Consider the following 21438-nt stretch of genomic DNA (forward strand, 5'->3'; position numbering starts at 1 on the left):
GTATTGTGATTTCTCAGTATTAACCAACGCCCCGCATGTTCCCTGGCAACCACATTCATGAATGTGTTGCGGTTGAGGTCAAGTCAAGTTCACTGCCTCGATCAGGAGACACATAAGTATTCGTCTGCTTTCCACAAGGTAAATACAAGGCACCTTGGTAGATCGTATTCTGCCTGAGGATTTCATACGATATTTGAAACCATACTTATTTTTCACTTCTCGGTTTCCTCCTTCCCACCAACTCATTCCAGTTTCTACATGACCCGTCAGATTGCAGTTGTCACTTCCATTAAATCAAGGAAGGTAAGCTCATTTTCCCTTTCCATTTTTATCTGGATGTCACGAAGACAAAACAGTCTACGCGCTATCGTCTCATGTATTTGATTCACACCATCTACCAAATATTCACCGTACCCTGTAGTATTCATCTCTATTACTGATTCCAGACTGACCGATTACATAGAATACCTACTAGCAAGAGAATTTTCATGCAGAGGCTACTTTTTATTCGACGTATTTGACATCCTTCCCCCTTCTTTCTATCCGTTAAAAGGAAGATCATCATGGCACCGTCAAAGGCAATGCTGCGCTTTCGAGCAGACTTGAAATTGGCGACTGAAAAAGATTACATTAACATCACCAATGTTCGTAAAGGCGAGGCTGAAGACGAAATCACATTTGTGTTCAGTCATCCCGGCCTGCCTCATCCTTCTCAATTTGAGGTGATTGCTCAGCCACAAGGTTAGTGTTATCATTTTACTGGCCTACACCGATGCTGGTTGCTCTCCTCTCTATAGCATATGCAGTTTCTAGCGAGCTAACAATACGGCTATCCAGACGTACGGAGCTACCCAAACGACAACAGTTTTCTTGTTTATACCAACGACGACATATCGCCGGAAGTCGCACATGTCTTAGAGGAGTCCATGTTTGAGACAATGGGCATGAAAGTTGACAACATGCTCACTGATCTCTCACGAAGACTTCGAGCTGCTTTAGAGATCAACGAGCCTGGCGACGCAGGTGATGTTACAATGACTGATGCAGGTGCAGACGAAGACACTTCTGATCTCGACATGGAAGACGCATATAGCGATAGCGAGGAGGACATATCATTTGAGTACAACGACGACGGTTATGGCAGTGGTAGCAACATTGAACTAGGATCGATACTCGCGGACCGGGCTATTCCTGGATCCTCAACATCAACAACGCTGTCGCTTCCAGCCTTAAAACGATTCCGACGAGATCTTCGATCGGTGCTTTGCGCAGGGTTCCATACAGGAATAGTACATGGGCTTAGAGATGGTGAACCTAACGGCATTGTCTCTATTTCTATTCGAGTGAACAAACTTTGCCTCCCTAAAGAGACACGCGAAGCATGGGGTCTTGTGCCGTCGGAATACATTGTCCTACTTATCAAATACGACGGGTTTTACAGCGACTTTGAGAACGCTATTGACAGACCAGTTGAGCTCAATCAAATGAGTTTTCGCTTGCGAAAGTGCTCGAAGCAAAAGCCATCGTCTCAGCAGGCTAGCATGGCTTTCAAATCTGGAGCAGTCGTTGCACCTACTAGCGAGGAAGAAACAGAACCACATGAATTATCAAACCTCTGGATTAGCAAGTCGATGGACGATTTCATGAACAGCGAATTTATATCGGTATTGAAAATAAGGTACCTAAACAACATCTCCTGGGAGAAAGCGAAGGAGAAATTGCGGTCTCAAATAATCCAATCGGTTGACGAACTCGAAGGCACCCAAAACGTGGGCAACGAAGGAGAACCTACCCAATTGCCACATCTTCTTGCTGACGATCACTTCTCGAGTACGGGGGAGCGTTCCTTACCACTGATTGCTATGCAATTCGCCTTGCGTTACCTAGTCAGATGCACCGATTATTGTACAGTCTGTCATCGAAAGGTGAAGGGCAATTTCGCTGCCCTGATGCCATATGTCTGCAGCTCACCCCTCTGCCTCCACCAGTATATAAATCTAGGCTTTGGTCCAAGTATAGACCACCAGATCATAAACCATCCTGATGTTATTGATCTCTTGATTAGCTTCTCCTACGCCGCCCTGAGTCTGACAGTTAAGGCGCAGAACACGGTAGGCATGCGGCACTTTCCCACAGGACTTGGCTTACGAGTACCGAGAATCCGGACGAGTTCACCCTTAAGTGCTGTGGGTATAGATCGGCTACACGAACCCTACCTTATGGATCCTATTGACATATCCTTCAACTTGAGAGAGTCTGTCGCAACAATAACTAGAGATGACAGGAAAGATATTGTGGGAGTAGGCCAATGGGTTATTGTCTCAACACAAGTCAGGAGGCCTACCACCATAACGAGCGAACCGGTTACCATGCTACATCATGCTCGTGTCGAGGCAATATCCGACAAAGATATGCTGTTAAACGTTGTATCGCGACATTCAATGCCTGACCTGTACAACAATTTATACCCTTTCCCAGATGAGGCGTACCAGGAGCGCAACCAGCCTGATGTTGTCTCGGGCCATCTCGTGTCATGCGACTACGAGTTTGACGATCTTGATGAAGTACTCGAAAAGGCATTCTCTATGGTTATTCTACTCGCGAGTATGCCACCAGTTGCGGACATGAGATCTTACTTGATGAGTAGTCGACAGCCATTAGCCAAATGGGGCCGGATGTCACCAGCGAGTGTGGATCTACTAAGGTGGATCATAACTTCAAACCGGTCGCATATCGTAAAAGTTGACGATGGACTTATGGACAGCAAGCTCACTCGACATCCTGAGCGGATTAATGGCGTTGACGGCTGGATCCAGTTTAGATTCACCCAGGGATCTCCGGAGAAGGAGAACCTCTTTTACCAGGCTCTGGAGCAAGTCAGGGGTCCGCAAAAGACTCTGCTCGCCTGGCATGGAAGTAAACTCGAAAATTGGCACAGCATTATTCGCGAAGGCTTAGACTATAACAACGTCGTAAATGGTCGTTCCTATGGCAACGGGATCTACTTTGCTAGAGATTTTAATACGAGCTACGGCTACGCGGCAAGCAGCGGCGTCGAGGTTAGTATAGGGCTCCCTAGTTGATGGTACTGGAATGCTATATTAACGTACTTCTTAGAGAATGATATGGCCCCAATCCCGGTTAAGGGTACAAGGTGTCATTAGCTTAAACGAACTTGTTAATATGCCCCACGATTTCCAAAGTACCGTACCATACTTCGTAGTGCAACATTGCCACTGGACTCAGTGCAGGTATCTGTTCGTCAAACCCACAGACAAAGTCTGGGGGGTGGACAATACCAAGCTTATATTTGCCGACAACAACACCACCCAATCTGACGGCGCTGGTGAACCGCAACATGAAAAGATCGAAGAATTTGAGCAAGACCGGCAATGGATGGCGACAGGACCGAATGGAGCTCTGCTGTTCATCCCCAAAAATGCGATCCCCTCTGCGCGCAAAACTGGAAAAGGATTACTTGAAGCGGAGGTAAAAGAATCCGAACTGGATAGTAGCGACGAAGACGAATACGACAGCGAGTTCATCTGGCACGAAGAAAAAGTGGCACAAACGAGCCTAATATCCGACACCGACTTCCGCCCTGGGACGCTCGATTTCTCTTCCTTGCCACAGCTAGCTCCTCCATCATACGCAACCAATATCGCTCAAAAAGCTCTCGGACAAGAGATCAAGAAGCTAGAAAAAATCCAGTCTTCAACGCCTCTTCATTTACTTGGGTGGTATATCGATTTCGAGAGGCTTAACAACCTGTTTCAGTGGATAGTTGAGCTCCATTCGTTTGACTCTAAACTGCCACTCGCGAAAGATATGAAGAAGGCCGGCTTGACCAGTATTGTCATAGAGATACGGTTCCTGCGTGGATTCCCAATGTCACCGCCATTTGTGCGAGTGATTTGTCCTCGGTTTCTCCCTTTTATGAGCGGCGGAGGCGGTCATGTCACATCGGGTGGAGCCTTGTGCATGGAACTTCTAACAAATTCAGGTTGGTCACCGGCCAACAGTTTGGAGAGCGTTCTACTACAAGTTCGAATGGCGATTTGCAGCGAGGAACCTCGGCCGGCACGCCTACAGAGTACAGGACGACAACAGGGGCAATATGGTGTAATGGAGGCAGTTGAGGCATACAAACGAGCCGCCGCAACCCATGGGTGGGAGGTTCCCGCTGATTTAGCTGACGCGTCACTGTCTGATTAGGTAGTTACCAACCAAGTTATCAGCCAAAAGTCAGTACCTATCAAACTAACACCCCAGCTGTACTTTACGATCTTGATCCTCTTCGAGAACAGGAGATGCATCATGTGAGTAGCCCTATGCCATTCAAAGATCGATCTTCTATCTTCGATGGGTTATTACACATGGAGGGGGGGTTAGATAGCTGTTACAGATGCGTGTGATTTCATTGCGAATCGCACTGCGTGTAGATATAATAATGAATTGAACGCACCGAGTTTTATCATGATTAATATTGAATCACTTTAGTATGTCATAGCGCTATAGGCCAAGGTCTCAAGAGACAATGCACTTAAGACATACGCTTTGACTCTGGCTGGTTGCCGGTCAGCCGCAGGGATACGCCTTCAAGAAATATCCTCTATCCCTTCCATTGTTCCTTTCCAATCTGCTGCTCTGACATTGGAAGAAACAATAATAATTCGCACTTAGATCTTGCCTCACTACTAAAGCGAGCTTGAAATATCATACAAGCTCTACTTTGTCGTTTGGTCTCGGTGCTAGATCCTATCTGTTATCTTAATGTCTCACCTATCCCAGACTTTGCTGCCTAAGTTTGTCGACGGCGATGAATACCGACGTAAATCCTTATGGCATAGCATATTCTTACGACAAGCAATAATCTTGATACTGATGGTGTTCTCACTGGCCAGCTTTCTTGCCATACATCGTTGGAAGGTGAGCGATACCAAGGTCCCTCTATTTCTCGGCGTGTTCGTTAAGAGAGGCTGATAATAACTCGACTAGTTACTCGAATATAAACTGCAGTACGTCATAATGCCGTCGAACATATTCACGGGTCTGGAACAACAGGATGGGGCCAGTTCTGTAATGCAATCGGTTTCAGCGGATTTGTCTGGAATCATGGAGAGCAACTTGTTCAGTAACTAGAGATGGAATCGACACGAATTTCAAGGCCCATGTCCTCAGCGTCTATATGCAAGAGAAACATGTCAATAGAGCCTAAGAGAGCTCTCCAGGGAAGGTTGTTATGTATCTTGTAGGATGGTACGGAGGACTGATGTTGGGGACCGGCGTTCCGCGGGGAAATGGGATCAAAGATATTACATCGACCAGGTGAGAGTCGATTGTATACGGAAAATCCAATATGATACCAAATGAATAGACCAAACTTGGATTGAACCTCTTCAAAGCCCTGTTCCAATCGGAGAACCCACACGTCAGAAGTTAATTTGCATATTAGTGATGAGACGTAGTTGTTAGAAAGGGAATGGTTCCAACATGCACATGTGCATCCAAGGCAATCAGGTAACCTCGTACCTAAGTGGGGGTGGGTCTGCCCTCCGTCCCTGCAGAGGCTCCCTGCCCAGCCCTGCACGGGGAAGATGGAGTGGAAAGTGCGTCCCGCACTGGGCGGGGTATACATAGTACACGATCCTGCTCAAGGCTTTTCTCAATCTCTACAATACAACACTTTGTTGGTACTGAGCAGGTAGGTATCTAGATACATATCCGTACCACGACCCCCTATAAGATAGATCCGGGGACGTCACCAATTCATAATTTGGTGACGTCCCCGGACCTATCATCCTTCCAACCCTCAAGCCAAAGCAAACCGTCTCTCCCCGCCCCCCTTAAAAAACGCCCGAGCACAGGATGACGAGTCAGCCCACCGCGGCAGACGCACCAGGCAAGGGCGGCCCCGCAACCCCAGCAGACGACCCCTCCAACGTCGCCCGTCTGCTGTCGTTCTGGTTCGACCACGACCATCCCGAGGGGCTGGCGAAATGGTTCAAGCCGTCGCCCGCCGCGGACGCCGAGTGTGAGCCGTGGATACCGCTCGTAGAGGCGGCGCGAGCAGGGGCGCTCGACGCGTGGGCGCGGACGCCGGACGGGACGCTGGCGCTGCTGCTGTTGCTGGACCAGGTGCCGCGGAACGTGTACAGGGGGACGTCGGCGGCGTACGCGTCGGAGGGCGCGGCGTTCGACCGCCAGATGTTCTTCTACCTGCCGCTCATGCATGCCGCCGAGGCCATGCTCGCGTAGGTCGGCTGCCTCGGCCTGTACCAGGGCTTGGCAGCGCGAGCCGAGCCGGGATCCGCTGTGCGCGAGATGCTCGACGGCGTCCTCGGCATGTGCCAGGTCCACGTCGACATCGTCCGCCGCTTCCCGGGCCGTAATGCGGCGCTCGGGCGCGAGAGCACCGGTGAGGAACTAGTGTTCTTGCGGCCGACGGGTTTTTATGGTGAGTTTTCAATGACATACTAAAACGGCGATGGAGAGCCAATCATCGGTGTCGAATCTCATCCGGCAGCTGAGCCGTGAAGCAAGGCGGAGTCAATAGTGAGACCAATGAAAGATGATACGGCAGCAATTACACTCTGACCTTTATTCTCATAGGAAGTAGCCTCCTACTCAGGTGTCAAAGGCGTAGGTCCCGCTGACATGGTCATGGAGTTTTTCAGAAGGAAAAGGGGGACGGGGCTATCACTTGGCGGGAGGCCCCCTTACTGCATAGATGACAGAGAACTCGCTTAAGTAGAGAATAATATTCCATAACGTAGAGCAGCTGCTCAAGGCCGAGCATTCAGAGTTTCACGTTAAATATGATTAAATGACATAAGCAGACTGTTGGAGAAATGGCGAGCATAGCAGTGTTTGAAAGATAGGGTTACCGTGTAGCGCCTGTTGGTAGTTATAGGTAAATCTACATACTAACAACTGTAACCTATTTATATTCCCCCTTCCAACGAGCCAATGACCTCGAAGCTGACATTCCCTTCACAGCTGGTACGCTAAGCGGTCGTCAGGCTGGTCCTGACCTAGATGTCGATTTTAAAGGTGAAGCTGGGTATATTAGAATTTGGCGGCGACGTTAACTTCTTTTAAGGGGCCAACGGCGCCTCCCTTTTTCCCTTCCCTTTCCTTTTGTTATTATTTTTATTTTTTGGACTCTAAACATACTACTTACAAACTGCTTCCTTCCCTTCCTCTGCCTACATTGCAATTATAGTGCGATCATGACTACAAAGCCGTCAGATGCCTTATGGGTCGATGGGCCCTTTCCTCTAGTTCCAACCCCAGTGAAGCGGCCAGGCCTGAAAGTGCGTCTTACCAAGCCTGACGGTGTCACTCAGGAGTTTACAGGCTGACTGATGCTGTTCAGAACCCCGATCACTTCTACATTGAAGCCGCCACCGACATGGCACAAGCTCACAACGTCATAATTCGGGGACTGAACGCCATTATTCTACAAGCGCCAAATGTGCCCAACTCGAGTGAAGAAGGCTACAAACCGAAAGACGTGAAAGACCTCCTCTCATTTGTCCAGTCGTGGACCAAGATGGTGCATCACCATCACGACGTCGAAGAAACGTATATATTCCCGGAGATGGCCAAGTTTAGCGGAGACCCTGAGCTTATGGAGGGCCCGTGGCATGAACATCGTCTATTCCAAGGCGGTTTGGAAAAACTCTTGGCTTATGCGACAGCTACGCAACCTGATGAGTATCGATGGGTTGGCGGCATGAAAGAGATCATCGATTCGTTCAGCAAGCATCTTACCGACCACCTCTATGCCGAAATCGACGTCTTGCTTAGTTTCGGGCACTTTGACAGCGAGGGATACAGGAAGCTTTGGATTGGAACCCACGCTGTGGCCAGTTCAGCGGGTAACCTCCGCCAGAAGCTCAATATGCTGGTATAGAAGCTCACGTCATCAAAATTGTTAAGTTCTAGCTGACAAATCCTAGTCTGACGTCTTCCCTTGCGTCTATGGATGTAACGACAAGACTTACGAGGGCGGGCACTCCTGGCCTGAACTACCTTGGATAATGCCCTACCTCATCAAGTACTGGTTTGCTATCGGTAATGGAGCTTGGAGGTTTTGTCCGTCTGATTGGTGGTGTAACCCTAGGCCGTTGACATTCGCGCCGCGGGCAAAGGGGCAGAATGGGAGGGCGGATAGGGCATAGGGAATATATTAGAAACCCCCAGTAGCCGGCCTTGATTCTTGAACTCATGCTGGTTTCCGCCGTGGACCGTCATCGTATTATGGGTTTGAGGCAAATTGTTACAAGATATAGCTAGTATAACACGCTTTATACGGGATTCAAGGGTAATGATTATGTTTTTCTCAGCACGAATAAACTCACACTGGCGTTTTAATGAAAATTATATTATCATGGGCTATCTAAGCATACCTATTTTTGTTAAACGGCGTTGAGTTCTTAAGGGTCATTACGTCTACATATTTCTGTAAAGAAAAAAGAAGTAGGTAGCTACCTAGTGTATACAAAATAGCACAGACTGTAGCTTCGTCTCGACTGGAGATGACAATGCAAGGGATCAAACCATTCCTCCATGTTGGTGCTATTTCCGCATGATACATACGTACCTATATCTTTGCAAGGAAAATTGTGATATTACCATAAACCGTTGCTACCTTTGGTATCTTCCGCCATAGACTGGCTGTATGATGATAATGAACGTTAGAATAGTTAAGGGATCTAACAAAACTGATACTATATGCCTAGCATAAGAATACCGCAGAACAAATCGATGGGGGGGCCTCAACTGGCCGGTATAACCTAAATTGCGAGCGAGCTGATATATAACGGCTCACGATTTGTTATTGGAACATCGTAGTCGGCGAGTAGGATGTACGTAGTTGAAGAAGTCAACGGGATCCTGATCGGTGCGGTATTATCTTCTCCCGTCAATTAAGCCCCTTAAACAAGCCACACCATGCTGAACTTCGAAACTTTCATAACTTTATGGCTTAGTCACGTGGCAATTGCAGTGGCTGAGCCTGTAAATATCATAAGCAGGGGTATTATACACGCTATACCCGATTAGCCGGCTACCCCACAGCTATGCAATAGGTAGGTACGTACCTGAACCTAGTAACCTTGGGAGTGGTACAGATCTGTAAGTGAAATCAGCTTGCGACTTTCACCTTCATTTTCAAACTTCATCGCACCAATTCTTTACTTGACAACTTCACACAATCCGTACACTGATGGGTTTTACTTGACACTCCCCGAATTTCTTTATGAAGAAACCCAAATTTCCCTTCCAACCTTTTTTTTTCAACCTCTTACTTTTACATGCTTGTCACTAACCAAGCAAATCCTGATCTTTGAAAGGACTTTATTCCTACGTACTTTATTTTCCAACTTCTCTCCAACTACCATTGATCCGAACTTCTTTTCTACCTTACCTCTAAACTTTTCCTCTGACTACCCTATCTCGTTCTCTCTCTCTCTTTTTAAATTTACTTCCAACTTTACCGCCACTATCCAATCCACAACCCAAACTTACTTTCCACTTCCTGTGTCAAATTTCTGTATATGAAATTCGCATTTGAAGTATCAAATTGTTCGAGACCCAAATATCGAACATCATAAATTCCCACTTACTAGAACACGACCTTGATTCATTACCTTCTCACTCTACCTTAACCTTTTACCGTAACCTCTTTACTATGGCCGCTCCCGATCCCGCCCAGTCGTTAGCTTTGGCGACGACTACTAACAAAACCACCCGCCTCTCTCCTCCACCCCAGTCGAAGCGCGATAAGAAGCGACAGAACTTAAATGATCGTTTAGCGGTTCTGCAAGACAAATTCGGTCGCGACAAGGATAAACATTATAGGGATGAGCTCCATAAGGTCCAGATCGATGTCAACCTCGTCGGCCGAGTCGACCCTTATGCCGACCGTCCTCTAGACGTGATCGATCGCGAGTATAGAGACATTCAACAATCCGCAAATGCGCAACTGAATGCGAGCGCCAGCAGCAATGGGAGTCCTAAGCGGAGCCTCCTTGAGATGGCAGGCCCTACATTCTCCGAATGGGTTCATCAGGTAGAGGACCTAGTTGAGCATCGCGACTACGAGATGACCTGTCAGAAGGTACGGTTTTCCCCTCTTCTCTTGTATATACCCTTAAGAAAGCTTTATGAGTACTGACTCGACCTTTATAGCTGGAGTATGAGAGGAAGACTAGTGAATACGAGAAGGTTCGCGCTTATAAGCTCGAACTAGCCAAGCGAGAGCACAATACCCTATCGAGCACTCTCCGAGATCGCCTTATTAATGCTATTTCGGCGAAGAAGTTCCGATTGGGCAAAGAGAAAGAAGCCTTGGACATCTCTGACAGCTCGGCGCTTTTACTACACCCCAACCAATTCAGCCTTACCAACCCCGCGAGCCCTGGCGGAACGCACGGCAAGCGGAACACCCGACTACGAAGAGAGATGGAGGAAATGCCAGGCTTCTCCGAGAACAAGAAGAGAAAGAGGAACGGAGCAGATGACGAAGGATCACCTGCCCCCAAGAGAGGAGCTCTAGACAGCTCTAATACCACGCCTTTCTGGTCGAGCGAGAGACTCCGAAGCGGCGCCTTACGCAAGGAGGCAGGCCCCATCTACAGCGTCGACAAGCTCTTTACCGATAAAGAGCTGGTCATGACCTACAACGTCTCTGCACTAGCGGCTCACAAGCATCTCTTGGTCCGCCGTGACACAAACGGCAACATCATCACTCCCGATGAGAATAGCTCTGGTAATGGGGATGTCAATGACGAGGAGGACCCAACTGCGGTCACTATGGAACGACAACCGTCGCATACTACACGAAGCACTCGAGGCGGCCACGGCCAGCAAAACTTCCATGATGACCAGCTAGTCGGAATAGAGGCTTTGGTAAATTTCGAGATCCCGGGTAATCTCGACAAGATGGTTACATTAGAACCTAAGCTACCCCCGATGACCCAGGCTCAATACTCCAAGGCATACAGACGTGATGAGTCTAACACACCTCAGAGTCTGTGTGACGCGGATCGAGACAGGGACTTGACAGCGATGAAATTGCTTCGAGCGTATCAGAACAAGCATGGTGTGGGTTCTAACCTCAACGCTAACAGCGGAGGTCGCCGATTGCTTGAAGCTATGACGGCTCCGTTACCCAGTTCGAAGTATTTCGCTTATCTTCAGGGACAACGAGCTTCCGCTGAGGAGTTGTCGGAATCTTTAGGCATACAAGAGAGTGATTTGAGAGGCAACGGCCCAGGCACCGGGTCGGACGCCGCGGGAAACACGGCAGGAGCCAAGGATCCTGCCACGGATATACCGATGAGTAGACAGAGCAGCCTCGGCGGTGTTACGATGAGTCGTTCGGGAAGCGCTCGTGGTAAACGAAAGGCATGATCTGGACATTATCTGGTGTTTAGGGGTGGTTTAAGGGATGCATTCTAAAGCGAAGGATGGTGCAAGTGCCACAAAACAAAGTGGCCGGACGCATCAATTTTGCGCGAGGTATTTGGTTTATTTGATTTTTTTATGGATGTGCTCATAGCACTTAGCGGATTTTGACATGGTATAATGCCGTACTAGCAAGCGTTGGGGGTCATCGATTTTGCATTTTATGGTCGCTCAGATATCCAGGACAGTGGTATCGACAGGTATATCAAACAATGATACAATTACTAAATATTCATTCTGTTCGTAAGAAAGCATAAGCTATAACGTGACGCGTCTAGGATATTATTTCATCTTTATCATCCGCCTTCACGGCCCGAAAACTAGAGCCCGGACTTCGATGCTCTCCCTCCCCTCGGCATCCGGCCTCGACCTAGGGTCCTCAAACGCGGTGTGAGGTACCCGTCCGCCAGCCACACCGGTCCCCTCCTTCGCACCCTCGCTGTCGTAGCACTCGAGCAGCAGGCGCTCGTCGCCCGTCATCCCGCTTAGATAGTACCACCTCTGGTCCGGGTTATACGCGATGGCGGCGGTCTGGCCGACGTAGCCCTCCGGGTACCTGTGCTCGACGGGGACGACGTCCTTGTCGTCGAGCGAGGCACTCGAGGCGAAGGCCAGGGGCATGGATTCGACGGGGGTTTTGTTTAGCGTGCGCCACACGTTGACGATGCGGTAGCGCCCGCGCAGAAGGGCGTCGGCGTCGACACCCATATGTCGGTGTACGCGCTTCGCGGCCGAGAAGGCCGTCTGGTCGATGTGCACGTTCTGCACGGCCTTGCGGCGCGCGCCCGCGTCCGCGCGCCGGATCGTGTGGTCGAAGATGTAGATTTGGTTGCTCCCCGGGATCGCGGAGAGCAGTAGCTGCTCTACCTCCGGGTAGTAGTGTGCCGCGATGGACGCGTCGTCGCGGAAGTTCGAGGCGGAAGGCGCGGTCTCTTCGGCGGAGGGCGCGACGTTGCGGATTACTTGGAAGGCGTCCCGGTCGAGACTGAAGTCTGCTTCGTGACCCCGGATGTCGGTGATGTTGACCGAGCGCGGGTCCGGGACTAGGTTTCGCTGCGGCTGGCCTGCGGGCGGCGTGTCTACGTAGTTGAAGGCTGTGACGCCGGGTGGGGGTGGGTGTGAGAAGTTGAGCTTGGCGGTTACCGGGCCCCGGGGAACGGGGGAGGCGGATTGGGTTATGGCCATTGTGGGGAGTATGAATAGGGGTAGGGGGTTACACGCTATGTAACTGGAAGTATGATACGGAAGAGATCGAAATAGGAAATAGGTGGTGTTGAGATATTCTCAGTAAACTTAACTATATCGGACTATGAGGAAGCTTGGTGCTTGATGATGATATCAACACTTCGACATCGACTTCGACGTCGAAGTAGTTACACTTATATAGACATCATGGCTCTACATTTCTCCTACCGCGCCCGCGCCTCTTTGTAAGTTGTATTTCAAATCAAACCGAGCTTAGACACAGACTCCAAATCACGTCATTCTTGGTCGAACGAGGTTGGATTAGTAGGTTTGGTATTAGTAGGACCGGATACTTCGACGATTGGACTCCACGGTTCTGTCTGCATGCGCTATGTAAGCAGCGGGTAGACTTTGGGGAATTTCTCCCGAACTTTATGCGATGACATGTCGTCTTTAAGGCGTAGAATGCGACTCAACGTGACTTGAGATTGACTTCGTCGAGGGCAAGTTGGGGTTGATGGTCTACATGCCTTTGATATCGGGAATGTATCGGGAGTAATGACGTAGTATGAAGTCAATTCTCCAATAGCTGTTCGACCTTTCGCCAGAGTTTTGCCATAGTTTTGCCATACAATGGGATCGATTAGAAATCCCCGCTTAGCTAATACATAAAATCTTCAACCGTTTCGTTGGCGGGATTGAAGAATTCATATGGGCATTTTGATTGGTAGACGCGTGTAACTCTATTTCAGACACCCCACTAGTACCTAGATACATACACGTGTAAAGTGCTACTGAAAAGCGCCACTTCATCCCAGCCTTGTCAGCCTCAGGCTCCAACCTATCAGATTGCTTGGGCTCGGACCAATTTAATGTAAACAAACTGCTACTTTTGGGACTTCGGTAGGGTTTGGGTAGCTTTCTGCGGCGCGTCCCCCCTGCATGCAACTTTACACAACCTAGTGTGTACCAGAGCAAATATCGATGTGCTAGTTGTATTGAATACCCAGGTACTTCTATTTGCAATTGTCGTCTTTCTAAGCATCCGTCAATTATCTAGAGGCTATACTTATTGCTTGGTTGCTTAGTTGGCTATGGACGACCCGCCGTCGTCACCCGACCCGCTTGGGGACGACCCTCCCAGCTCGGCGCAATCCACGCGACTAACCGGGGAAAGTAAGTTCGCGAACCACGACCTATCCGCGATATCTATCCCTAGGTCACAACTACGAAGGACATCGCCCGCGAGACAATCCCCTAGGAAACGGATCTTCGAGCTCGACGTTGGCGATAGACGCTCACCGCAAAAGATTCTCGTAACCGTCGAAGCAGAAGAGGCCATGAAGCGGGGTATCAATCGCAGACTATTCCAATCGTCCTCCCCGACTCGAAGCGACTATCGTAGAGAAGCTATTACCACTACCACGGTGCCGCTCAATGATGAGATAGTGAACGAAGCCACACCGCGACGACGCGGCCGGCCGCGGCGGACGAGCAATGGCACACCACTGCCAAAGGGGAAGAAGAGGGCTGGAACACCTATTGAACAGAGCTCTAAGCGGACGCGACAAAAGGGCGACCCAGAATCTGAAATTAGTATAATGAACGACGATACGCCAAAGGCGACAGATGCGGGATCTACACCGAAGGCAAAGACTAGAGTTCGGAAGACGCCTAAGCACGTGTCCACGACTCAGGCCGTACCGTCATCACAACTATCTAATGCGACAAGGAGGAAACGAGGCCGACCGCGAAAAGCGCTCATGCCGGAGGATGTCGCTGAGTTGGCAGGTATGGGCGACCAATCGAATAGTAATGTGGCGAATAATAGCACCGTTCAGCCATCACAAGAAAATTCAAAAATGGACATAAGTAGGAATGAGCGAAGTCGACGAGATGTGGCCATGGATGATACATTGACCCTCATCGACGAAATAGCAAGAGGCGACGACGATGGGACACCGACACCACCGGACAGATCAAACTCGCGCATGTCAGGAAGCATCAGGCAAGAGACAGGATCGCCGAGGACGTCACACCAAGGTGAAGGATTATATAGCGAAGACTTACCTACAGCGGATGCTTATCCACCACTAATGGAGCATCACAGCGACGCTGGGTCGGAGTTCGACAATAACGAGGGCGAACCCTACAGCGGACAAGACACGCTGACGCATGCCTCTGATTTTAGCATGATAGCTGTGGAATCGCTCCCATCATTCCAAGCGAACAGAAGCGCATTTCCTACCGACCCTCCGGATATGGGCTCTGAGACAAATATGATAATCAACGAGACCCTCGAATCATTACGAAATAGTATGCAGGCGGACGCGGTTCAGCAATCACTAATGCGCTTAGACGGTGATAACTTAATGGCAGAAGAGGATCGAACAATGGTACCAAACAGTTCACTGGCAAATGTTGGTGAACATAGTTTATTAGGGCGGCCAAAGAGTCCGAGGAGACAGAAACAAGTTCCCCTAAGCCGTCAAGTCCTTACAGGAAAGGCGCCTCATGTGGATGACTCTTTCTCGAGTATTCCGGATAGTATTCTCAAAGCTGCAACACCGGGGCGTCTGCCTATGAAGCCGATCTCCGCAAACCACCAGCACGATGATACTGGCGATTATGATGATTCCTTTTCCGAAATACCGGAAGCAGTTCTCGAAGCTGCTACCCCTAAGCCGGCAACTCGCACATTGCCACCTGCTGAGGAAAGTCATAGGGAGACTCATCAATCCGGTTCCGTAAGTAGAAACTCGGGATCGAGTTTTGGGTCAAACAGACTACCCACTCCAGATGATACGTCGTCTTCAAATGCCGGTTCTAAGAGAGCGCAAGAGGATGAGATTGGCGAATCCTCAAGAGCTCCAACCCTTGCTGTCCCTGATTCTAACTCGGGCATTCATTCTTCACCTCCTACAATGAATCGACCACGTTCAATGGACAATGGACCGTCTCAATTAGATCGAGAGATTACCAACACACCAGAACCACATCGTTCTTCTCCCCAATTACCACCCTCCGCAAAAGAAATAACTGAGCCCCCTAAAGCGCTAGAACCTCCTATCATCAATAGACCTTCGCTGTCACCAATTGTACGAGTCGGGAGAACTCTACAAAATGTAATGTCTGATAGATCATCCCCTGAAGTTCGCGAAGGCAGTCTAGGGAGCCCCTTTAGGGGGTCCGCCAATGAGTCAACGCGACCAATTCCCTTCGATCCCTCCAATCAATCACATATGTCTAGATCACCAAATCGAACTAACCACGATATATCAGCCTCATTCGCTCGGGCTTCGTTTAATCCTTCTGGTACATTTATTCATACTATAAGATCTAATTTTCCTCCCGGCCACCCACTTGCGCAAGGCGAAATCATTGGTAATTTGTCGGATCCGTTTGTATCAGATAGAAACGACCACTCGCAGACAAATACCTCGAGGAAAGCTGGCTTTAACACTAATGAGCGGGTATCACAGTATGACCATTCTACATTGAATTCATCAGTAGTTGGTTCAACTAAAGCAATACCGCCACACGAGCGCGAGGGAAGCCGGGTTGCAAACGATAATAACCACCAGGAGGAAGCAGGCCATTATCCAGACTCACGGACGTTGAGTTCTCATAATTCAGGTGTTTTTGCCGCACATGACTCAAATGCGGGCCATGCAACAGCCAGGAATGTTAATGTCGACGAGCCTGAGGCAGAAAGGGAGCAGGAGCGAAGACACGAGGAAGAGAACAATGGCGACACAACGGGATATGAAGCGGACAACACTGATCTCTGGGACTTTGAGGCTTCAAGGCCGACTCCCAGGAGACCAGAGTCAAAACGACGTGCATCACAGCTATTTGATCCGCCCCCTCGACGGAGCAAGATCCTAAGCCCTTGGAGGAGATCAACAAGACGTCTCATCTATAGGGAGGAAATTGCGAGTCCTTCTCAAATAGAGATTGAGGAGAACCCACAGAGCGAGGCGGAAGAACCCCCAGTAACACGTATTAAACCACCGCGACCGTCGAATGCACATTCGATACTAATGGAGATGGCACCTTCTCCTGATCCCGAGCCCGCCGAGGTCAACGAGCAGTCATTTCATTCCCCTTCGCCTGAGCAGCAAGATCCAAGGTCTGAATATGAATTCGAGGAACGGGAACAAGGGCAAGATCGATACCAATCCCGATATCAAACCCAATATCAAGATCAGTACCAAAATCAGTATCAGGACCAGTATCAAGACCAGTATCAAGACCAGTATCAAGAGCAAGATGACGAGCAAGAAGATCAAGACCGATATCAGGAGCAGGAGGGGGAGCAAGATCACTACCATGACCAATATCAAGATCACTATCAAGACCACGATGAAGATGAAGATCACTATCAAGACCATGATCAAGGGCAAGATCAAGGGCAAGGGCAAGAAGAGAGACAGGGACAGGAACCGCCAGCAAAACAGACGGCAGAGCCTGTAGACGCTTCTGAGTATTCGATGCTTGCTCAGCAAGAGAATGCGCCGTCTACTCAAAAGAAGCCTACGCCTGCCAAATCCGGTATATTTGGCGGGTTTAATCTCTTGTCTTTCTTTTCGTCGCCCGCTACACTGCCCACAAAGGTCCCCGAAGCAGGGCAAGAGAACACAACTCGGAATACCCAAAATGTCTCACAACCCAGCTTCCAGAAGCCAGCGACCAGGGAAATAGAACAAGCACCTAAAGAACCACAGAAACCCCTCTGGTCTACGGGATTGTTTGGGTCCATTACTCAGAAGAATTTTCAACCAAGCCCAGAGCGACGTTCTGATTTATTCTCACCGGCACCGCCTTCGCAAGCAAAATCAAATAATACCATTCAGGATACCTATGAATCCCCTTCGCCCGCTCCGTCTCCATCGCCTGCAGCGTCACCTTCGCCAGCGCCATCGCTTTCTCCCGAACCTGCTTCTCCAGATTCGTCACAACAATCCCCTGAGCTGTCCCCCGAGCCAACTCCTGAACCATCGCCTGAACTAACTCCCGAACCGTCACCCGAGAGATCGCCCGAAGTGTTGCCCGAAAGGTCTCCTGAAGTATCGCCTCAACCCTCGACCCCCGATCAACAGATGTATCCACCAATCGCGCAGAAGCAAAATTTCACGCCACGGCCAGGATCTAGTCAGTCTCTTTTCAGAACCGGCCCCTCGGCCAGCCGAAACGAGCATCAAGACGATGACCTACTTCTTCCGACAAGCGATGAGGATGAGGATGAAGATGAAGATGAACAACAGGAGACATCCTTCATGACAGACGGGACAGAGTACGAGCGCGTGCCGCCTAGGGAAAAGCCATCTCGATGGGATAGAACCCTTTCGCCATCCAAATCCTGCTTCCGTTCACCCCTAAAGCCAACCACACCTGGGCGCGTTGTAGCCTTTAAGGGTAGCGTACCATCTCCTGTCACTCAACCAGAGACCCACGTTGAAAAGCAGATGAATGGTGGTGACAGAAGCAACGGGATACTATTCCAGGGCCCACCTCTCCGTCAACTTGCTCCTGCGCCAGTGGCCGCACCTATTCCCGCTCCTGCTCCCGCTCCTGCTCCTGCAGCCACAGCGAACCAACAGGCGAATCAGACTTCCTCCCGTGTCTTTACTCAGGGCAATACCGCCCCTATCGCTCCCGCAACAAACATCAATGCCTCCTATCCATCCTATCCCGCCTTACCAGCGCATAAAAACAATACCTTCAGTCCAGCCAAGAATTCCGCCTTGTCAACCTCCAAGAGTAATGCCCTCAACCCGGCTCCGCCGCCGCCACCATTGCAGCAACAGCAGCGGCAGCAACAACAGCAACAACAGCAACAACAACCTCGCTCTTTCACCTCCACCTCCACCTCAGCCAGACCAACCAGCAGCGCCAAAAGCAACCTGTCGCAGACGGAGTGGACGCGCAACCACTGGCTGCGGCTGGACGAGATGCTGCACCTGCGGCGCCGCGACCCTCTCGCGTTCCAGCAGCGCGTGCCGCTGCCTCCCCGCGCCCAGCGCCGCTCGCTCGCCACCCTGCTCGGCAAGGAGATCCGCGCCCAGGGCGAGTGCGTGCCGCTCGAGACCTGGCACCTCGACGTCGTCGAGGCTTTTAGGCTCGAGGTCGGCGGCTGGGACGAAAGGTCCCTTGCTAAGAGGGTGTTCGCGCTTATTATTGGGGAGCAGCGGAGGAGGAAGGCTAGGGAGGCGAGGATGGGAATGGGGACGGGGAGGGGGGCTGCTTGAGTTCTTTAGAGCTGGGGAGAGAGGAAGGATTTGGGAAGTTGATTAAGGGGAAGGGGAAGGGGCTTGATATGCTGTTTTGAGGATAGTGCGCGTCTATCCCTCGGGGTTCACTGTTGGGTTGATGGACTAGTCCTATTGGTATTGTCGAGAGGGGCAAGTGCTTTCTACGGTCTCTTATATACTTACCTACCAGAGGTACACATGCATGCATAACGACCGGCGTTGTTTGGTAATGGGCAAGCGGACTGGGAAGGGGAAAGGCACGGCTTGCATTGAGATTGTTTCGATTCATGGAATGGTCGATCGGGTGGCTAATCAGCTAACTAATACCTCTCCGAGAGGTCTTGTATAGCACATCCATGTACTTTGTCCATGAACCAAGTTGTGCCCAGGTCATTGGATCGGAGTCGAGGCGTTACGGCGAACAAAAGGAATCATCTAGGGAGGGAGGGAGCTAGCTAGTTAGTCGTTCAGCCAGCCTAGGTTACCTACAAGTTTAAAACAAGTCATTAATTGAACGAGACGAGACGGTAATACTGGGTGTGCATGTATACTCTCTTAGACGAGATAATCAACATCCTGACGATGCCAAAGCCGTAGCATATGCAATGTGTTACTACCTATCGTGTCGTAGAAGCTCACAAAGCCCTTTTTCTTCATCTTGGTTGAATTAGCGAACTAGCACCTGACGGCTCCTAGCTCCCAAGCTCTCTCTGACTATGCAGTAGTAGTAATATTACACCAGAGGGCATCATCCCGTTTCTATCCCATCTAAGCTTAAGCTTAAAAACCCGTAATCAGCCCAGGCCATCTTGAGATCTACCCTCATCACCACCACCACCACCGCCACCCTCCATCCTTTTTTTTACTCCTTTTGGGGACTCACAGAGTAAAAAAATATTAAACTCTTTACTCCAACATCGAAGCCTGGTTCGTGTACAGGACGTCCACGACGTTGCTCAGCTTCTCGATGGTCTGAAGCGCGGCGTCGTAGGACTCGTCGCGCTGAGTCTCGTCGAAGATGATGAGGCAGCCGGCGCCCTGGTCGAGGACGCCGATGATGACCTTGTCGAGGATCATCTGCGAGAGCTTGCGCTCGACCTGCTGGGTGTCGAGGCCGACCATCTTCGCGATGTGGGCGATCTCGACCCGGCTGAAGGGCTCGATGACCTTGATCAGGTTCTGCTCGAGCATAGCGTCGTAGAGGCGGGCCAGGTGGCCGCGGACGAACTTGTCGGAGCCTAACTCGTATCGGTAGACGCCGAGGGCGCGCTCGTACTCCTCGAGGGAGCGGTTGGAGTGGGCGCGGGCGATGGCCTTCATCGCCTCGAGGTTCTGGCCTGCGTACTTCTGCGCCTGCTTCGAGGTCATCAGGTTATTGACGTCGTCGACGAGGTTGAGCATGATTTTGCACAGCAGCATGTACTGCAGCGCAGCGGTAGCCTTGGCCGGCTCGTCCTGCGTGTGGTATCCGTCGAGCGCCTCAATGAAGTACGAGAAAGCCGTGTTGAAATCCTGATCCATCGTGTGCAGCATGCCCGACTGCATATCCAGGTTTGCCTGCAGCAGCGGAGGTGTGTATACGGAAGCCGCGCTCGTCCGCGCGCTGGTCAAGGCCGCGCGAGCCTTAGAGTTGTTACCTAAGGCGTGGTATACCCTGGACTCCAGCAGCTGGACCTCGACAAGGACCAACTTGTCATCGAGACGCTTGAGCTCCCGAAGGAGTCCGTTGATGAGCGTTAGGGCATCGTAGTATGACTGCTTCTTCATATACAAAGCGACGAGTCGCGTCTCGAGGTTCTGGCGCAGGAAGCTCCGCCTTTCAGAAGTGGCCCATTCTATGCACGACTTGGTTACGGCGATCTGGATGTCGGTTGTGTTCGGGATGGCGTCGAAGAGATCGAGGAGTTGACGGACTGTTTGGACAAATGGTTAGATGTTTTCTATCAGTGCAAGCAAGCAAGGACGGAGCTGAAGTATACCCAATTTGGCCGTTTTCGCCTTCGCAAAGCTGGATAAGACAGTTCTGCTCGTAGTAACGAGGTTGACAAGCTCCGACGGTTTCCTAAACACACAAACGTCAGATATGAGGCGCTAGAAAAGAAGTTCCGAGGTCTTTCTCACTTCTCGTCCCGGTATAACTCTCCCAAACTTATCAAAGCGGTCTCGTATTCCTTAATAGCAGCATCCGACGTGACTGCAGGCGGCTTGGATATGATCTCCTTATACGTGGCCTCCGCCTTTCGCGGATCGGTGCTGGCGAGCGCTTGCGCCTCCTTCACAGACGGCTTCTTCGAAGCCATATTGATGGATTCGTTCTCGGAGATGGGTAAACGGTGTTAGGGACCGGTATTTGGGAGGAAAAGAGATTTTTGAGTAGTAGATCGATCTATGAGACCGAATTGGTGTAAAAGAGTTAATCTGGGGATAGCTTCGAAGAGCAAGAATTACCGGATAGATGTCGATTGTATCGACGGTGGTAGCTTCCAGTGTTGCAGCTCCAGCCTAGCGATTACCTAAAGTAATA

General features: G+C 50.3%; 7 protein-coding genes across 7 annotated transcripts; 5 read left to right on the forward strand and 2 right to left on the reverse strand.

Annotated features, from left to right (window-relative positions):
* The first annotated feature begins 206 nt into the window (after positions 1-206).
* On the forward strand, positions 207-4504 carry F4807DRAFT_295600 (uncharacterized protein). The gene is made up of 4 exons (XM_047994874.1): positions 207-303; positions 464-741; positions 838-3059; positions 3118-4504. Exons 2-4 carry the CDS (start codon positions 564-566, stop codon positions 4213-4215), a joined length of 3498 nt encoding a protein of 1165 aa, XP_047849610.1. The 5' UTR covers positions 207-303; positions 464-563; the 3' UTR covers positions 4216-4504.
* Positions 4505-5670: 1166 nt separating this feature from the next.
* F4807DRAFT_295630 (uncharacterized protein) lies at positions 5671-6812 on the forward strand. Its single transcript, XM_047994877.1, has 2 exons — positions 5671-6457; positions 6617-6812. The coding sequence occupies exon 1, from the start codon at positions 5869-5871 to the stop codon at positions 6256-6258; it is 390 nt and encodes a 129-aa protein (XP_047849611.1). The 5' UTR covers positions 5671-5868; the 3' UTR covers positions 6259-6457; positions 6617-6812.
* Position 6813: 1 nt separating this feature from the next.
* On the forward strand, positions 6814-8383 carry F4807DRAFT_295615 (uncharacterized protein). The gene is made up of 3 exons (XM_047994875.1): positions 6814-7316; positions 7379-7912; positions 7965-8383. The coding sequence occupies exons 1-3, from the start codon at positions 7233-7235 to the stop codon at positions 8184-8186; spliced, it is 840 nt and encodes a 279-aa protein (XP_047849612.1). The 5' UTR covers positions 6814-7232; the 3' UTR covers positions 8187-8383.
* Positions 8384-9162: 779 nt separating this feature from the next.
* F4807DRAFT_444538 (Sds3-like-domain-containing protein) lies at positions 9163-11704 on the forward strand. Its single transcript, XM_047999665.1, has 2 exons — positions 9163-10126; positions 10198-11704. Exons 1-2 carry the CDS (start codon positions 9698-9700, stop codon positions 11419-11421), a joined length of 1653 nt encoding a protein of 550 aa, XP_047849613.1. The 5' UTR covers positions 9163-9697; the 3' UTR covers positions 11422-11704.
* On the reverse strand, positions 11705-13202 carry F4807DRAFT_444540 (uncharacterized protein). Its single transcript, XM_047999666.1, has one exon. It carries the CDS (start codon positions 12658-12660, stop codon positions 11782-11784), a length of 879 nt encoding a protein of 292 aa, XP_047849614.1. The 5' UTR covers positions 12661-13202; the 3' UTR covers positions 11705-11781.
* Positions 13203-13754: 552 nt separating this feature from the next.
* F4807DRAFT_454222 (uncharacterized protein) lies at positions 13755-18911 on the forward strand (the record flags this gene model as incomplete). Its single annotated transcript, XM_048000548.1, has 3 exons — positions 13755-14703; positions 14737-18284; positions 18498-18911. The coding sequence occupies 3 exons, from the start codon at positions 13755-13757 to the stop codon at positions 18909-18911; spliced, it is 4911 nt and encodes a 1636-aa protein (XP_047849615.1).
* A 536-nt stretch (positions 18912-19447) lies between these two features.
* Positions 19448-21433, reverse strand: F4807DRAFT_444543 (PCI-domain-containing protein). Its single transcript, XM_047999667.1, has 3 exons — positions 21036-21433; positions 20894-20976; positions 19448-20827 (listed from the first exon to the last, which is right to left on the reverse strand). The coding sequence occupies exons 1-3, from the start codon at positions 21212-21214 to the stop codon at positions 19821-19823; spliced, it is 1269 nt and encodes a 422-aa protein (XP_047849616.1). The 5' UTR covers positions 21215-21433; the 3' UTR covers positions 19448-19820.
* Between the last annotated feature and the right edge of the window lie 5 nt (positions 21434-21438).

Source organism: Annulohypoxylon truncatum (genome assembly GCF_022578515.1).
Source record: "Annulohypoxylon truncatum strain CBS 140777 unplaced genomic scaffold F4807scaffold_47, whole genome shotgun sequence".
Classification (NCBI taxonomy): domain Eukaryota; kingdom Fungi; phylum Ascomycota; class Sordariomycetes; order Xylariales; family Hypoxylaceae; genus Annulohypoxylon; species Annulohypoxylon truncatum.